The sequence below is a fragment of the Macrobrachium nipponense genome, chromosome 31 (genome assembly GCF_015104395.2).
Source record: "Macrobrachium nipponense isolate FS-2020 chromosome 31, ASM1510439v2, whole genome shotgun sequence".
NCBI classification, from domain to species: Eukaryota; Metazoa; Arthropoda; class Malacostraca; order Decapoda; family Palaemonidae; genus Macrobrachium; species Macrobrachium nipponense.
This window is the reverse complement of record NC_061093.1, coordinates 43,794,089-43,813,735: the sequence shown is the minus strand read 5'-3', so window position 1 is coordinate 43,813,735 and position 19,647 is coordinate 43,794,089. Positions and strand designations below refer to the sequence as shown.

The 19,647-nt window shown below is 42.0% G+C and overlaps 1 protein-coding gene across 1 annotated transcript in view; it reads right to left on the bottom strand.

The window, feature by feature from the left end:
• The window catches only part of LOC135206935 (ankyrin repeat and MYND domain-containing protein 2-like), an 18,191-nt gene extending 361 nt beyond the window's left edge, over window positions 1-17,830 (bottom strand). The window contains exons 1-3 of the mRNA XM_064238440.1: window positions 17,447-17,830; window positions 13,722-13,856; window positions 1-3,918 (exon numbers count right to left, since the gene is read on the bottom strand). The exon at window positions 1-3,918 is cut by the window's left edge and continues 361 nt beyond it. Of these exons, the coding sequence (XP_064094510.1) occupies window positions 3,295-3,918; window positions 13,722-13,856; window positions 17,447-17,827 (1,140 nt within the window). The 5' untranslated portion in view covers window positions 17,828-17,830 and the 3' untranslated portion in view covers window positions 1-3,294. The remainder of the gene's footprint in view (window positions 3,919-13,721; window positions 13,857-17,446) is intronic.
• Window positions 17,831-19,647: the final 1,817 nt, after the last annotated feature.

Genomic DNA, 19,647 nt, shown 5'->3' with positions numbered 1-19,647 from the left:
TCTCTCATTTCTAATTGATACAAATATATTTATATACAATACAGTAATAATTTGACTGGAACTGACATTACATTTTAACTCTAGATGTAGTACACCTAACAACCTACTCTATTGTGCATACATAATTTTTTATATTGACCACTTCATTGTTCAAACCAAGGAACTACTACATTAAACAAAATCATGTTCAGTAAATGTAGTAAAAACATGAAAAACATATTCAAACCTTAATAATCAGTTACTAGGAATTATATATCAGAAAGACAGACCCATATTGAGAGTCTCAGTAAAACTACAAAAACCTGTTAATCAGTGTAACAGACCATTAACCTTAAATAATACATAAAAATGCATGTCAAAAGATATGCTTTACTCAAATTCCATAATTTTAGAAATTACTGCACCTCAGACCTTGAAGTCTCATTGTTAGGACTATCACTTCTGGTGGGGTTTGTTTTATTATCAAATTATATGTGATCTTAAATAATGAGTAAATACAAAGTTACATGTTCTATGGTTAGGTTTGTATTATAAATATCACAGCTTGGTGGTATTTTACAAGATGAAACTGAACATCCTTGAGTTATCAGTGTGCAAGTGGGGCAAATGGTATTCCAAAATTACTTGACAGCACTTCCAACTGGTAATACTTCTGTAATACCTATGATCATCAGTCAACATGATGCTTAATAATATTTTTGTCAAGAAAAATTGAACGTGACTGCAAAAGTCATCCACTGAGCATTTTTTCTACTCATCACTTGCTGCTGGGAATAAGGTGCAAGCGTATGTAGTTACAAGGCTTTAGCTAAAGGCTAGAACGAGAATGCTGTCTTGTGGTTAACTACAGGCCACCTTCTGCCAAGGTGCACAACCCGTCAGACCCCCTGGCTAGGGTGTAGCCCCACTGCCCTTTGGAAAGCTGTTTAATCACAGGCTTGGGAGACACTTCACTACAAAGAAAAACAAAAGGTACTCTATTACCAGTCCTAGTTATCTTAAGGGGCACTGGGTAACCCATGGGGACTACTAATCTCAATATATCTTGCCTCAAAGGTACACAAAAGGTGTCAGTGTGATGGTTGTTGGTTGGACTATGCTGAAGTAGTGTGGATGCTTCACCCTACCCTAAAAGATGTTCAATAAAGCCATTTATTATTCAATGTTATTTTCAGGTTGGCAATCCCATTCACTTATTGTTTCTACATGTAGAAGAGTTTGTCCATTTGCTCAAAGCTTTTGGAGAAGCTCCTGCATCTCAACTCATCAATGCTTTTATTGCCACAAGAACTGGTATAAAAACTTAACCAATACTAAAAAAAAATTTGAATTTGGTAATAATAATACCACTAACATACCAACTCTTGTTTGGGTGCCATACATTCTTCAAGTCTACCGAGTTTTTGGAGTTACTAAATTACAGATCTTTGGAGTGGGTAAGACTTGCTAACTTTAGTGTCATACTGCAGTGTAGTTCTACTAATAAAAAGTATATCCATGAAATGTGACTGATTTTTATCCATTTACACCCAGGCCTTGTCACATAACAGAACAATGATGACAATGGGTGAAGAAAACCCTCAATTATATGGATATAAATACGTACATTTTCTTTATTAAATGAAGCATTTATCAACTGGATCAGTTGGCCTCTGTTCAAGGCTGAAAAGACTAACTTATTGAGTTGATGAAAGCTTCCTTTAACTAAGCACATTTATGTGCACTGCACACATATAATTGCAGATTTTATTCACCCATTCTGGGGTCATAAGAGTGTTATAACATTTATTATTAATGATGTCAATGTATAATGAAAACATCATTGTAATTTTCTCCCAATCATTCTCAATTTGAGCTAACTAACTTTAGTGACATACTGCACTGTAGTTCTATTAGTTAATACAAAAGCATATCCACCACATCTGACCGATTTGGAACATTTATACCCAGAGCCTGCTGTAGGAAAGAACAATTATAACTATGAATGATAACTATATACTTGTACTGTTCACTCAGTCCATTTTCAATTCATCTATATGTAAGAGACAAAATCTCATACTCAATTTCTTGCAACATCTAGTGTGATAAATATCAACACTAGAAGTAAGCACTGCGAACAAAACCAACCAAACAAGCAATGAATTTCCCTTCTAAATGCCATTCCACTATTAATCAATTCCATCTTTGCTCCTTCAAAAATTTTATGAATGAAGTTCCTAATTAATATACTGTAATATTACAAAACTTTGCAATTTCCACAACCACAAAATCAGAATATTCACTAAGGTATTGCAAAAAAATCCCTGTGTAATTGGAAAGTAATTTGTTAAGGAAAATGAGAAAGTTTGTAATTGACCAGGTATGCACTTCTGAGTGATTTCAAAAAATGTAAATATACTTTCGCTACAGTTATCAGCAGCACAAATATTTGGGCATAATCATCTCAACTACTTTTTGATAGCTAAACCCTTTGAATGTTATTCTGGAATGAAATGTAACTACGTACATTCTATGCTACAAGACATACATTTGGAGATTACTATAGAACTAGTACGTATATACATTAAACAGGAAAAATTATAATTTTCATGTTTAATAGTTACAGGTAATGTTTCACAAATGTTTCTTTCTTGAAATAAAGGCATGTGTGAATCAGCTAATGGTGTAGTTATTTAGTTACCTAAATCAGAAAATCACAAGAAAATCGTATTCTCTTTTAAGACAAGTGTATATGCTCACCATTTAACGACGAATGAATTAATAAAGGCTATCCTCAGGAAAAATGCACAGAAAGCTGGACATTAAAGACATTTCAACAAAGGACACATGAAAAGAGAAGATTTACTCCAATTCACTCTATACACAAAATGGGATAACATTTTCCTCTCCTATGATCTTAAGAATACATAACTTCTACAGGAAGTATATAAAATAAATAATAAGTAATATGTAACATAAAATTTTCTACATGCAAAGTTCAAATAAAAAAAACACACCAGACTACATCTAATTTAAACTACTCCTATTTAATATACAGTAGTACTATTTTTCTACAAACTGGCACTCATTAAATATAATCCTTTGACAGATAAAAACTACCTTCATTGGTATTAGACATCATAAGAAAGATCTGGAAGTATTAAAGTTTACCTCAAGTAAGAGCTTTGCAAAAATGAAAGAAAAAAAAAAGTAAATACATTCATCTGAAAATTTCCTAAAATGCCTACTTTTGTTGTATGATAAAAATTTGCCTATGGAGAAGAGAACCTAGCACCTGATTCCCTAGGAGAAACTTCAGGTTGAATTCTTTTCACTCTCTTTATTGTCAACTGGTACTTTTGAGTTTTCCTCATTTTCCTTTTCTTCATCATTCTTCAATTCTTCTACATGTTGCTGCTTTTGGTCTTCCTTTTCTTTCTCTTTCTCTAATTCCTCTTGCCCTTTTTTCTTTTCTAAATAAATAGTCTCGCAAAATTTCTTATGGCTACCCCAATGTAACTTTTGGCAAATAGTACTACAGTATCGTGCAGTTTTACACTTTGAACATTTCTTGATAGTTTTGGACTCGTCTCCACAAGCTATGCATCCTTGTTCATCATGGAATGCTCTTTGTCCATTTATGCAACCACTTAAAGTACCTAAGGCCCAGGAGTCACCCACCCTGGATCCTGAAAGATTTTGGACTAACTGCATAAATAAGGGCATTTCAGGATGTGGAAAAGATTTAATGGCATCACGAATATAAAATTCCAAGTGCTCTTCAAACCCATCCGAAGGACGTGCACGAAGCCATTTTTTAATGATACTTTCATACATTGATGTCTTCTTGTCTTCAGACATTTCATTTGTCATCTTCTTATTTTCTTTCTCCAAAGTCTTCAAAACATATGCAAGGTAATGAAGTTTGATGCAAATTATCTGAAAGAAATTTGTGAAAGCTATACAAAAGTACAGTTCTTTAAATTGAGTAAAAAAATAATTTCTATACAATGAAGAATTTAATTTCTTTTCAATAGATATCTTCTCAGAATAGTAATTTTACTGAAATTGCAGAGAATAAAACCAATTTATCATAAAAGCACTAACTGTATGACAGACAAAATTATTTGAATACATTCTTCAGGTGAAAAGTTGAGGCAAAGTGACAAAATGTAAAAAATACATTAAAACTTCAATAATGCAAATTATATCCAGCAAACAATTATTACATATCCAAAATAATCTGAGAACACTTTCAAATTTATGTAATCACCAAACTCTCATACTGGTAATGGAAAAACCTGTATAATTTCATATTTTCTTGAATTAATTAACAACAAAAAACTGTAACTAATGAGAGAATTTAGCAGTTCTTACAGGATTAAAAGGATATGTACACACAATAAAATATGAAAAGATGTTCACAAAGAATCATGGTGCAATGACTAAAATTGGCATACAATTGCTTATGTTACAGCCCAAGATAGTGATACCATGAATGAACTTGTACATACAAAAGGTAGAGTGTGTGCAGCACAAAATCCCTCAAGTGATCAAAGCATCTGCTGCCCTTCTCAAGACAAGAGCCCTTGCCTGTCTCCCTCCTGCAGCAGCTAGTTCTCCCAAATCAACTGACATCCTCAAGGCACTCTGGCTGCAGTGCCTGCCAATGTCAGTAAAGGCAGCACTTACCGACATCAAGACAGCTGACAATAAGCTCGCCGCCCTAGCAAACAATCTGATAGACACCCACACTGCTGCAAACTGCCGCCAAGCCCACGCCTTTGCTGCCCATTAAGGAACATCCAACCCTTCAGCATCAGACAATCTTACTAACGCCATAGAGGACACCATGGCCGTCAAACCCATGCAAACTTCCAGGACATAAATTCACTGGCCATTGCCTTCAGAAACCCATGGGCACCAACCACATGCTTGCTGCAATCGCCACAGTGTCAGCTTTGCTGATGCCACAGAACATTCGGCACTACCACCAAGAACTGCATCCCTGGATGCCCATGGCCAAAAAACATGTGAAACAGTTATCACCCCTCGTGGTAGCCGTAGCAGGTGCGTATATCTCAATCAGGAGCCACACTAATGTACCTACACCCTAATCCTGACACATCCAATCCTACGTGTTCTATCAGCCCGTCTTTTTCATCCTTGATTCCATCACAGGTACATGCTTTTTGGTCAACATAAGGGTTTGCCATTCCCTTCTTCCTCTATCCAGTCAACCAACCAAATACCCACAGCCATCCAATACCTGACTCACAGCAGCCAATGGCTCTCCCATCCTTACCTTTGGTCAGAAGCATCTTGTTCTTAACCTCGGCAACAGAAAGTACCACTGGCGGTTTCCTGGCACACCACCAACTGCTCATTGACATCACCAACAGGAGCCTCTTCAATGCCACCAACCAGTCCATGACACCCACTGCTGCACCCCCTGCAAAACTTGCCTGCCACTTCACTGATTTCCAAAGAAGAGTTTGCCTACCTTCTCACCCCATACCCCGATGTCTTCCAACCTGAATTACGACAATCTCATCAAATCCCTGCCAAGCACAGTATTTTCCACAACATTAAGACCTCGGGCCCTCCTGTACAGTTCCATTTCCAAAGTCTACCACCTGAAAAACTTGCCACTGTAAAGAAAATCTTTGGAGAGATGGAGTTGGGTTTGTGTCAAAAGGCATCCAGTCCCTGGGCATCTCCCTTCCACATACAGGCAGTCCCTGGTTATCGGCGGCCTCGGATATCAGAGATCTGGTTTCATGGGACTTGTCTAGTGCTGAAATACGCCGATTTCCAAGCAAGAAAAGAGTGTAAGACGACCGAGCCTGAGTCCTACTTTCCAAATTGCTGAACCCACGAAAGAGATCGACAACTTCTGAAAAGGAAGACAAAACCTCCCTCCTCCTGCTCCGGCAACGGAGACCAACGACAAGAAGAATGTCTAGGCTCCTCAAAGGTACCTTCTTCATTAAAATTAGCGGAAGGATCAGCAGCCAAACAGCCCGAAACACCAACTAACCTGCCTGGGCTGGATCCACGCTCCGGCTCTCGAGACGAATCCACTACAACACAGGGAACATCAATACGCACTCCTCCAACTGATGACTCATTAACATGTCTGTGAATGGTCACGAGCGTGGCAGACGTCCGAACATGAGTTGGAGAGGAATCCCGAACACTAGAGATCGAAGGAGAATCCCACAGAGTCAACTCTTGGAAGCACCAGGGAGAGGGGCAGGCAAACATTCCTGCTGCACCAACTCAGTACTCACCACCTTCGACCTCTTGACAGGCACCTTGAGATCCTTATGGCAACAAATAGGCCCTGGGGAAGTAGAAGCACTTGCATCACGTGCACGGACAGGGGAGGTTGCAACTTGCTTGCGATGTGCACGGACGGGGGAGCGATTCGATGCAGAGGACAAAGCAGCCACTGCAGATTGCACAAGGGAAGATGCACTAACACTCTCCAAAACACCAACACTCTCAAGAACACGTCCGCGTTGTTCCTCCCTTGCAGGCAAAAAGAGAGCAAAGTCCTTAGCCTTCCAATGCTTGATACGCTGACGTGGCGTAGAGGGGGAAGAGGGAGAGGTAGACAGCACTGGTTTCTTACGCGATCTCTTTGCAGGAGGCGGGGACAATGCAACACTTTTCCTTCCAGTCCTCCCAACCAACAAGGCAGCCAACTTATCATCCAAAACAGAGTCCTACCTCTTATGCACCGCCTGGCATGTAACCTCAGACTGATCTGCAAGAGAAGGCTCTGTTGGCATGGAAGGGAGATGCAGCGAACTGGGTGGCAGAGATGATGTCACGGTGGAGAGGGACAGTGCAGAGGAGACGACTGGGAGCGACACCAGTGATGGAAGTGACGTAACAAGTGGTGATGACGTCACGACTTCCCCTCGGTGTGAAGGGGAAGCAGACACCACTGGAGGAGGAATACACGACTGATCCCGTGACGTCATCAACGGGGCTGACGCCACAGCTTTCCTATGACTTGAAGAAGCGGCAACAGTCACTGGCGGAGCAATACAAGATGGCTGACCTCAGCTACCCACGAAGACGAGGCCAGGAGAAGGAGAGAGGGCCTGGCCAGTCTGAGGAGGGGGTAACGAGCCTCCATGAAGTGCGCTAGCAACCCCTCCAAGGACGGGGAACCCCCTAGCCCGAGCGTCTTCCAAATCGCTACCATATTGGACGCCTCCGACTCTGGAATAAATGAGAATGATGAAAAAGTCTCCCCCTTCCCGGGAATCAAATTAACTCCCGAAGAAGAAGGGGCAACATTACAAAAATCAGCCTGGGGGCCTCCCGATACTTCCAGCGACGAATCAGTGGAAGAAAAGGAGGGAGACACAGGCACAACACTACTATGGGGGGTGAATACTGCAGGAGACGAAGCATCAGGAAGAGGCAAAAAACCTTCCAATGAAGGAAGAGTCGAAACCCTCCAATGCTCTCTCTTGCTATAAAATGATATTGTTATGATACAATAAAGTTTTATACATACTTACCTGGCAGATATATACAAAATTATACCCACCCTACCTCCCCTCAGGAGACAGGCGGTATAGAAAAAATATGATAGAACATGGGGATGGTTCCTAGTCCTGCCACCCAGCGGCAGGTAAGTAGATCACCTGACCTACAGGTAGCGTGTGCGCGAAATTCGAATTTCTGTCGGACGACGGAGTCAAATAGCTAAGTATATATCTGCCAGGTAAGTATGTATAAAACTTTATTGTATCATAACAATATCATTTTTATACATTTAACTTACCTGTCAGATATATACTTAGCTGATTCACACCATTGGAGGTGGGAAAGAGACAGCTAAATATAGAATCAAACAGGAATCACAACTATCGTTGTAGGTAATAAATAAATAAAACCTTGGTTCCTACCTGTTTAGACTGAAGACTTCATGAATACAATCCAGGAGTCTAGACAGTCTCAAGAGCCTCAGCGAGATATTGATCTATGGCTAAGAGTTCTTGTGGTTCTGCCAAAGGGGTCTTACCCGCTTACTTGGTAGATCCTGGAAGGACTACGTCAATGGGTGCTTATCCACTTACTTGACAAGACCTTATACAAGGAGCACAACATCGATCCCGATCACCTCAACCTATCCATGTTAGTTCTAAGATTGCAAGAAGTTATCCCCTAACCTCTTGCAAACGACCACAAACTCGAAACACAACCATTCGTACAGTAAAGTACAAAAATAAAAATAAAATTAAAAAAAAAAAAAAAAAAAAAAAAAAAAAAAAAAAAAGTTTGTACAATCTAGTCAGTAAGACGTCTCTTGATTCCCCCCACTGATCCAAGCTCAGGACGTCCGTGCGCCAGCAAGCATACTAATCAGCAGAAAAACCAACAACTCGTCTCACAAGGTAGATCTATGTACTATCAAAATTTTGAACAAATACAAATTTTTCTAAGGATCGTTATGTGCTCCCAGCCCCAGCACTGTATCGGCTGATACAAAAGGACCCAGAGAGAAACACTTTTCATATGTTACTTTAACGTCCTTGAGATAGTGCGATGCGAACACTGAATTACACCTCCAGTAAGTCGCATCCACAATGTCTTTTAAAGACATGTTCTTCTGAAATGCTAATGAAGTGGCTACCGCTCTAACCTCATGAGCCTTCACTCGGAGAGTCCTGAAAGAGTCTTCAGTGCAGTCATTATGAGCATCCGTAATAATGCTCCTCACAAAGAATGCTAATGCATTTTTTGACATGGGTCTACTAGGATCCCTAACTGCGCACCACAGGCTTTGTTTACATCCGTTTAGTTCATTCTTCTTCTTTAAATAGAACTTCAAAGCTCTAACCGGACATAAAGATCTTTCTAATTCCTCTCCTACTAGATTTGAAAGTCCTTTAACTTCAAAACTCTTTGGCCAGGGGTTTAGAGGGGTTCTCGTTCTTGGCCAGAAACAGAGTCTGGAAAGAACAAATTGCCGCATCACTCTTAAATCCTACTCGAGAATCTAGAGCGTGTATTTCACTAATTCTCTTCGCAGTCGCTAACGACAACAAGAAAATAAATTTTCTCGTTAGATCTCTAAACGACGCGTTGAGAGGAGGTTCAAATCTACTAGATGATAGAAAACTCAAAACTACATCTAGGTTCCAGTTCGGAGTGCGAGGAGAAAAGGTTTTTGAGGTTTCAAAGATCGTGGAGGTCTTTATCTTCTGCAATTCTCAAACCTCTGTTTCGAAATACGGCCGAAAGCATACTTCGATAACCTTTAATGGTAGAAACTGATAATTTTGATTCTTCCCTAAGGAAAATCAAGAAATCAGCTATGTTGGTCACAGAGGTATCGGAAGAGGACAGTTTATTCTTCCTTACACCATCTTCTAAATACATCCCATTTTGATTGGTAGACCCGAATAGTTGAAGATCTCCGGGCTCTAGCAATTGCTTTTGAAGCTTTGCTTGAAAAGCCTCTCGCTCTGACAAGTCTTTCGATAGTCGAAAGGCAGTCAGAGCGAGAGCGGGGAGGTTTTGATGGTACCTCTCGAAATGGGGTTGTTTGAGAAGATCTCTCCTGTGTGGAAGAGATCTTGGGAAGTCCACTGTCCATTCCTGTACCTCTGTGAACCAATCTTGAGACGGCCAAAAGGGAGCGATGAGTGTTAGTCTCGTCCCTCTTGATGCCGCAAACTTTCTTAACACCACTCCTAACATTTTGAAGGGGGGAAAGGCGTAGGCATCTATGCCTGACCAGTCCAGTAGCATGGCGTCCACCGCTATCGCTCTCGGGTCTTCCACTAAGGAGCAAAAGTTCTCTATCCTTCTGGATAGGTAGGTGGCGAATAGGTCTATATGTGGACTGCCCCACAGGGACCACAGAGCTTGACACACCTGAATGTGAAGGGTCCATTCTGTGGGGAGAACTTGGTTTAACCTGCTTAGCCTGTCTGCTCTGATGTTCTTCTCTCCTTTCACGAATCTTGTGAGAAGAGTCACTTTCTTTTCTTTTGCCCAATACAACAGCTCTTTTGTTATATGGAACAGAGAAAGAGAGTGAGTTCCCCCTTGTTTCTTGATATAGGCCAACGCTGTGGTGTTGTCCGAGTTGACCTGTACCACTTGACCTAACACCTGTGTCTCGAAGGCTTTTAGAGCTAGAAGAACGGCATAAAGTTCTTTGAGTTTATATGCCAGTCTAGCTGATCCTTCCTCCATTGGCCTGATATTTCTTTTGTCCCTAGAGTCGCTCCCCATCCCCCCTTCTCTGAAGCGTCTGAGAACAGATTAGGTTTGGGTTCCGCACTTCTAGAGACAAGCCCTCGTTCTTTTCTAAGGGAAAAAAATCCACCACTTCAGATGATTCTTTACTTCAGAGGAATACTGAAAGTGTCCGAAAGCTGTCCGTTCTTCCAACTCCAAATTCTTCTTAAGAAGAATTGAAGAGGGCGAAGGTGGAGTCTTCCTAGCGAAATGAACTGTTCTAGTGAGGAAAGGGTTCCCAGAAGACTTAACCACTCCCTCACCGAACTCCGTTCTTTCTCTAGAAGCTCGAGATTTTTTGTAATCCCCGAGCAATCCTTTCCTGGACGGAAAAGCCCGAAAACCCCGAGAATCCATCCGAATCCCCAAATAGACTAAGTTCTGACTGGGATCATCTGCGATTTCTCGAGGTTCACGAGTAATCCTAACGTCTTTGCTAGGTTCAAAGTAGACTGTAGGTCCCTCCAAACCCAAACCTTTCTTCTCTGACTTGGCCCGGATTAGCCAATCGTCGAGATACATTGAGATGTGTATCCCTTCTAAATGAAGCCATTTGGCCACGTTCCGCATCAGATACGTAAATACTGAGGGGCGGTCGATAGGCCGAAGCACAAGGCCCTGAATTGGAAGATTTGTCCTTGAACAACAAATCTTAGATATTTTCTTGACGATGGGTGAATCGGAACATGAAAGTAAGCATCCTGAAGATCCAGGGATACCATCCAATCTCCCTGACGTAGGGAAGACAGAACTGAAGCTGAAGTCTCCATGGAGAACTTCTTTTTCTCCACGTACCTGTTCAGGACGCTTACATCTAGGACGGGTCTCCATCCCCCCGAAGCCTTTGGAACCAAGAAAAGGCGGTTGTAAAACCCCGGGGAGAAAGGATCTTGCACTAGCTCTATTGCATTCTTGTCCCTCATCGACAACCACCGTCTGAAGTAGAGTCTCGTTCAGTCCACGGGTCCTTGTAATTCGTCGACAAATCCTTTGGAGATGTTGCCAAAGGAGGTCTGTCTACGAAGGGAATGATGTACCCCTTTCTGTAGGACAGACAGAGTCCAGGGATCTGCTTCTCTTACGGACCAGGCATCAGAAAGTATTGAAGTCTGGCCCCTACCTGTGCTTGGAGGACATGGCTGCTATTTGCTCTTTTTAAAAGAGCGGAAGGAAGACCTCCCTCGCTTGTCGAAGGGTCTTCTCTCCGAAGTTGATCGAGTTGAAGGGGCTCCACGAAAGGGCACCACTGGAGTCCGAGCCACCTTCTTCTGAGTCTTAACTGCAGGTCTACTTTTCTTTGTAGATTGTATAAGAAGGTCCTGCGTTTTGTTGACGTCTCGCGCTTCGTAGCGTCCTGGCTCTTACCTGGAGCCTCGCTCCTGGGAGGCGTCGTGCTTCTGGTTGGCGTGACGCGCCTATCTTGACGCTCGCGCCTGGCTGACGTTTCACGTCTCGCAAACTCGACGCTCTTGTCTGGCGTCTCGTGCCTGCGTTTGACAGGAGAACGGATCCTGCTCGGCCTATGCAAGGCTGATGAATCCGATTCCAAATCAGAGGAAGACAAAATACTATGGTGAGTCTGAACCCTCGATAGCCGTAGACTTCTTTTAAATGGGCAGGAATCGTCTTTCCTTCTGGGAGGGTCTTTATACAGAAAACTCCCACAAGAGAAGTGATGGAATCCTGGCATAGTGGAAGGATTCTTTTAGTCTCTACATTATTGTCTACCCGGCGGTTGTTTAATTACTGGATGGTCCTCCCCTCGTTGAAAACGCTCAGGACTAGAAGTAATCCTGGTTCATCCAAACGTCTTTTAAGGGGGCGAGAAAGATCCGCCGATCTCCACCCTCTTTAGGTGAGGAATTCTCCGAGGAGGAGAAACACTCACGCAGAACGCTTTTTCTGTAACGTTCTGGCATTCTGTGGCGATACAGAAAATGCCGAAGGGACGTCTGACTGTTGGGGATCCTCCACAACCTCCTTACGGCTTTCGACATTCCTTCTCCTCTGGGCTTGGGAGCTTGAAAGAGGTCTAGGCCTGGGAGCGTTGTGAAGACAATCAGACGCCCCCCTCCACTGCACTGGGGACACTTTTATATCACTATCCACAGCACTATAATCACACTGCTTACCTTCATAGGCCGCCATTTTTGGTTTCCATTTTTCCGAAGGGCGGCTTTTAAGATTCGCTATCTCAGATGCCGAATCTGTGTGTTCTAATAAAGGAGCAGGTACATTAGTTAGGGGGGCAGTTTTTTAAAAGGAGAAAAAAAAAGAGGTAAAAATAAAAATATTACTAATAACCCCGCTAGAACTAGATAAAGGTTTGGAAGAAGACCTCCTCACCCTGTTTCTTTCTAACTTCTTTCACGTATGAGGTTAGAGATTTCCATTCTTCCTCACTCAAATCCTTGCATTCATTACAAGTATTAACCACAAAAGAAACATTCATACATCCTGCATTCTTGCAAATAGTATGAGGACTGCAATCGATGCCTTCGGCATCCTAACTTTACACCCACATTCACACACATTCTCACCACATTTCCAGAATCAGACATCATGTTGAACAATCCAAATCAAATTCCAAAAACGGTCCACAATCGCGTATGCCATACAATCAATGCAAAGATCCGTCACCGAAAAGTCCCAAACGAAGAATCAACTTGCGATGCAAAATACGGAATCCAGCCGGAGATACCCACAACGATGTTGCCAGTATGGCCGACAGAAAAAATATGATAGAACATGGGGATGGTTCCTAGTCCTGCCACCCAGCGGCAGGTAAGTAGATCACCTGACCTACAGGTAGCGTGTGCGCGAAATTCGAATTTCTGTCGGACGACGGAGTCAAATAGCTAAGTATATATCTGACAGGTAAGTTAAATGTATAAAAACGACTTTCACTGTTCTTTAGGTAATGCCTGGCATTCCATGCAAGGATTTGTTATAGCACAAAAATTAGAACGGCACCTGCTACACGTGATGTGGGGATCGGTCGCCGCCAAAGCCAAAAAATAACATGGAAAACCTGGAATTCCGGGGTACACATATTGATGTGGCCGAGAAGGAGCAGAAGAAGCCATAATATCAGCCACACACACACAAACACACTAAATACAAACGAAACAAGCAATGAACTGGGTAAACTCCGAGAGAGTCAAACACGACTCTTGCCCAGGTGGTTAAAGAAAAGACTGAAGCAGTGGCATAGGTGTGTGGTCCTTGACCACTCTTCACCCAATCTACGCTTGTGTTGCCAGATATCACAAGATTCCTTGCTTTCACTTGCTTTTTAACCGGATCCAGCTAGGCGCTAGAAATTATCCTATTGTTAAGACTGAAGGTTTGTTCGCGTATGAACAATAAGGCTTTTAAAAAGCAGCAAGTTTGTATCTTGAATAAATACGCTGTAGCATATTAAGGCCCTATAGGTACAACACAAACTAATATGTACATTATATTACCTCATTAACATTTTCAGGGCGCTTATTCTCCTTTTCTCGCATCAAATTCAAGACTTCCACAGCTTTGGAAATGTTTTGTTGTAGATCCTTGGATTTATCAACTGTCAATGCAATTTTAACAGGATGCAAATTTACCTAAGAAAGAGAACAAAAATAAAAAATGTTAGTTCTAGATAGATAATAAAAATTAAATTTTTTCAATAAAACTCATTATTTATATACTTTAGCCATCTGAATATCACAATTTTTGAAAGTAAATTGTATTTTTCCTGACTGTACAAACCTGAGGTCCTTTACAGTAGAAATTACTTTCAGTGTAGGCTGGAATAAGGCTGTTAAATTCTTGAACAAGGTGGTTAGGCAGCTACATACTATCGTCTGGTAGGCAGGTAGGGCAGTCTGTGCTGCTGTAAACACTCCACTTTGCCTTTCAGCCCAGGTTTCACATTGAGGGGTGACATGAGGAGAGCATTAATGTAAAAGACATCAGGTTTGTATAGTTAGGAAAAATACAACTTTAAAAAATTGTGATTTGTTCCTACACGATATACAAACCCTCTGTCCTTTAAATTAGGAAGGTTCACTGATTGGTGGGAGGAATCTGAATGAGCTTCTAGAACTGACTGGAGTTCAGCACACCTGGGCTATTCCTCCTGCCTTTGACAACTTGGCCAGAGTATAGGAGCTGCATGAACAAGAGTCAGACTTCTGGGCCTTTTCGAAATGAGTGAGGAATCATAAATCATCCAAAAAAGGTCTGGGAAGAATATTTAGAGTCAGAGTCATTAATGCAAAGTTCTGGGAAGGGTTTGCATTATGTATTGCCTGTCTCCTTCCTCTCCTTGCTAGAGGAAAGAGCGGAATTGCTTCTATGATTCTGATATGAAAAATAGAAAGGACACTCGATGTGCAAGTTTACCCCACATCAAACACCCAACCAGCAAGTGTAAGTTCGAGTCCTATCCTCAACCTGAAGGAAGAGAAGTAGAAGGACGAGAAGGGGAAGATGGAGAGGCTAGTCACTCTCGCATCCTTCTAACCTCTAGAACCGCACACCATAGGCGAGATCCAACTTGTCCTCTTGAAGGAGCCAGGTAAGAAAACAACTTGTGAGCATCCACCGTCGGTCCAAGGACCTGTGGGCAGACCCAAAGGAAGAAAGATATACTAAATGTGGTCGTAATGAGACCGCATCTATCTTCCAGTCCGACATTCTTCAGAGTGACGAAAAGTACCATGCAACTGGCACTGCTCATTCTCTGAGAGTGTACAGTGGACATACCCAACTGCAGAGGAGCTACTCACAGTCTTGTAGGACTCGGAAAAAGACATGTCATTAGACTCTTCTGCATTGGATGTCAGCAGTGGATAAAGATATCGACACTCAATGAAATGTGTCGATGCTTCGTAGGTATAGCAACACACCAAAAGATAAAAGTAATGACTGATCTGGATAAACCAATACAAAGCCCAAAGCACAGGAGCTCATGAAGCCTATGGAAGACCCAACTGCTTCCTCAGTTTGAGGAGGCAGACCCTTAGAAGTCCCGTGAGAGACTTTTGGGTGGGGATGGGGGAGGGGGGTGGGGGGGGGGGGGGGGGAATAAGGGTGTAGGCACACCCTCGCCGCCAACCCTTAACACAAAGTAGAAAGGAGGCTAGCAAGGCTATCACAAAAAGTGGGTTTGTATATTAATTTTTAAAGTCAATTAATTATTAACACCAAATAAATGTACAGTGGTACCTCGAGATATGAAAGGCTCAACTTACGAAAAACTCGAGATACGAAAGCTGACACGAAAAATTTTACTGCTCTACATACGAAAAGTTTTCAAGATAGGAAAGATTTCTGAAAGTCCGAGATTCACCTGATAACAATTTTGAAACTCGCGCCGCGCGCCGCCATCTTAGTTCTAGTAGACTCGCCACCATCCTCCTGCTCTCCCATTGGTTCCTGATGCTAGCCAAGCCATGAGATCCTTCTCTCCTATTGGACAGCATCCCTCCCATCATGCCTCTTACGTGGTGGCGTGCCTTCGCTCGGCCACTTCGCACCCGAAGCTTTATCGTACGCATCGGCATTCGTTCGGTCCAACGATTTCATTTAGTATCGTAAATTCGTTAGTGATTTCGTTGTGCTACTTTATCGTGTTGTGAGAACTAATTAGTATACGTACTACATACGAAACTTAATTACGTACAGTACATATTAGTCATGGGTCCCAAGAAAGTTGCTGAAGTTCACAGAAAGAAGAGAATGCTTTCTATGGAGACAAAAATGGAGATAATAAAAAAGTATGAAGCTGGCTTGCAGTTGAGTGTGATCGCTAAGGAATACGGCCAAAATCTGTCGACGATAGGCACCATCCTTAAGCAGAAGGAGCCATCAAAGCAGCTACACCTTCCAAGGGCGTGACTATTTTGTCCAACAAGAGGAGCCATGTGCATAATGAAATGGAAAGGCTGCTTCTTGCACTGATCGAGGACAAAGAAATCAATGGCGATACGATAACCGAGACGGCAATCTGCCAGAAGGCCAGCGCTATTTTCGGCGATTTGATTGCCCAAACCGAAGACGACGGCGAAGAGGGGACATCAACGGCAACCCCAGAGTTCAAGGCTTCTCATGGGTGGTTCGAAAAATTCCGTAAACGGACTGGCATCCATTCGGTGGTGAAGAAATTGAAATTACGTAAAGTATAAAAAAGTAAAAAGAAATGTAAAAATAAAAAAAAGGACAAAATAAATTTTATTTTAAGTTTTTTGTAAAGTTAAGTTTTACAGTTTTGTTAATGTGTTTTGTAAAGTTTAGTTTGTTTTTCTGACATTTTTTTATGTGTTTCGTAAAGTTAAGTGTACCTATCTGCCATTTGTCCTCCTCCTCTGCAGCCACTTTCGGAGATAGCCTCACTCGAAAGGTAAGCTTCCACATTTTACTTTACAGTAATAATATTTCTTGTACACTAATATACACTTTATTTACAGGTTTTGCATTTTTATTATTAAGTTACGTATTGAATGGTCCAAATTGTTGTAGTATTTCATTGTTTATAGGTCAATTTACCTTTATTATGAAATTTACTGGGGTGTTTTTGGAGGGCTTGGAACAGATTAGCCATTTTACATGTACGTAAAATGTAGTCCAAGATACGAAAACCTCACGATACGAAAGGCGCCTCGGAACGGATTAATTTCGTATCTCGAGGTACTACTGTAGTAGTATACATATTCAAAATAATTAAAGAAAGATCCCACCAGGAAATCATGATAAACAGCTGGTCAGCAAGAGCTCACAAACATACGTCTTCATTGGAATACGGCTGAAAGCAAAGTGGATTGTTTACTTCCGGGCAGGCAGGTCTACCCGTCTACCAGACTAACCAAGTTGTTCAAGAATTTAATGGCCTTATTCCAGCCTACGCTGAAAGTAATTCCTAATGTAAAGGACCGAGGGTTTGTATATTGTATAGGAACAAAAAAGTATACAATATTAATAACTCACATGACAAATACTCCTATAAAAACTTAAAAGTTTGTCATATGCTAAATTTTCAAGGGTCCATAACTGAATCATTCTTGTACACTAACTTGAATCAAATGATGAAACAATGCTGGACAATTGACTTAGAACATACCTTTTTCATAGCATTAAAAAGCATGCCACATTATAAAACTTCTCACTGTATTGCAAAATTTACAAGGCTAAGACGATGACCTACTCTTACCTGCAAAATTATATTATAAAGAGGTTTCACCATGGTTGGCAATAATTTGGGTTCTGTGTTTAATCCCTGAGGAGATGCATAATATGATACATCCTTCAAAGGAATATAATTATTAATCAATGCCACAACAGCATGGTTTCCAACAAATGCAGCCATCTGTGCAGCAGTCCTGCCCAAGGTATTTACATGGTATGGCCTTGCATTGTTCTCAAGAAGAAGTTGTACAGTCTCAATATCTCCTGAAAGAGCAGCAAAGTGAAGAGGTGCATATTTATGATCATGGCTATCATCATTTACATCTGCTCCCTGCAAGGAAAAGAAAGTGTTATTAATAATGTTGCACTTAAACTGTTTATAATGAAACTGCATTCTCATATTCATTAACAGGGGATATTTATTGCACTCATTATATAAAAATAAAACTATTAGGGCAAAGTATCGCATGGCCTCGCGGTGACCACCTGTAAGGTAGTGTGACCACTTTCCCAAAAAATAACTTTAGCACTTTTAGTAACCTAAGTTAGACGTCAGTCACGAGCCAATGTCTATAGCAGCAACACCTTGGGACCTCTACTTTCCTCTCGAAGTAAGTGTTTTCTCCCAAGTTAGAAATTAAGGCCATAATTTCCGATTAAACAGAAATTAATGAAAGTCTAGCCATGTGCAGTGCTACCTTACCTCCATGATGCTTTCAAAATTCTTACTTAAAACACCTAACATATAAAAGATTGACACCATCTCGATGTTTGCGGAGTCTCTTGTGTAAACAAACTTCCCATTTCCTGTACTAAATCCACACAACATTTGTACCCATAGACGCTGGTACACTTTCTTCACTACAATCTTAAATGACGATCGTGTTGATGCTTGCGACTGGGGAAACCAGGCCATTTTTCGGGAAGAATTGTATAAATTTATTAAGTATTCATGATAATTTATTTGAAAATACAGTGGTACCTCAGGATACGAAATATGACAATTTGTCCAAAATTGCATTTTTCCTAACTATACAAACCTGAGGTCCTTTTACAATAGGAAGGTTACTAGTGGCAGCTGGATATGTCATAAGCTTTCGAACAAGGGGTTCGGTAGTTAACTGCTTGTCCGACAGTGCGCGCGCCGCGCGACTGGGAGGCAAAGAATCACTTTTGCTCTAGGCCCAGGCAAAAACTGCAGAGTGAGGGGTGGCATGAGGTGGGACTATGTGTAAAAGGACCTCAGGTTTGTATAGTAATGAAAAATGCAATTTTGGACAAATTGTCATTTGTTCCGACACGGGATACAAACCTTTCGGTCCTTTTACAATAGGGAGACTCACTTCTTGGTGGGAGGAATCTGAGTCTTTTGTGAACAGACTGGTGTTCGCCCAACCTTGGAATACCTCCCTGGTCGTAAGAGCGAGGGAGGGATCCAAGCCTCTGTCCAATTGATCGGGTTGTGCACCGCAGGATCAATGGTCAGACCTCTGGACCAAGTACTAAGAGAGAGGCAAGCTTATCTCTTCGTACCAGCAAGCAAGAACAAGTTCCTGTTTGCAAGAGGCAACATAAAGTTATGGGTTTGTCTCTTGTTGGCATCCACTTCCCCCCCTTGTAGGAGGAAGTGGTGGATATTCTGCTCCTATCCCTAGTGAAAGGGATAGGATGGGGCTCTGTCACATAGCTCACCTGCATCTCATCCTTATCCAGCATAGTGGAACGACCGTACCCCTCTGCCCACAGTAGAGGAGGAGGAAAAAGATGGAGAAGAGAGGGCCAGTCCACACTCTCATTCACACATCCATTCTTACAGTCACACCAGGACTCTATGCTGTTTCAGCCTGCGAGGGTCTGGGTTAGCTACACAACGTGTTAAGCAGCCACCACGGGTCCCAAGGAAAAGGTATCCAAGGACCTGTGGGCAATATCCCGAAGGTAGAAGGAGGTGAAGGTAGTCTGGTTGGCCCAGACACCTGCCTTCAGACCTCGCCACGGAAGAAGTTCTTGCGGACGCAAGGGGAACCCAAGGACCAATGCTCCTGACTTCGTGGGCTCTCGGACGAAGCGTACGGATGTCGTCACTACCATCAGCCTCATACGCTCTCCTGATCACCTCACGCAGCCAGAAATAAAGAGTGTTCTTGGAGACTTCTCTCCTGGTTACCCCGGTGCTAACGAAGAGGCGTCGACACTCAGGCCCGAGGTGTCGAGTTCTCTTCAGGT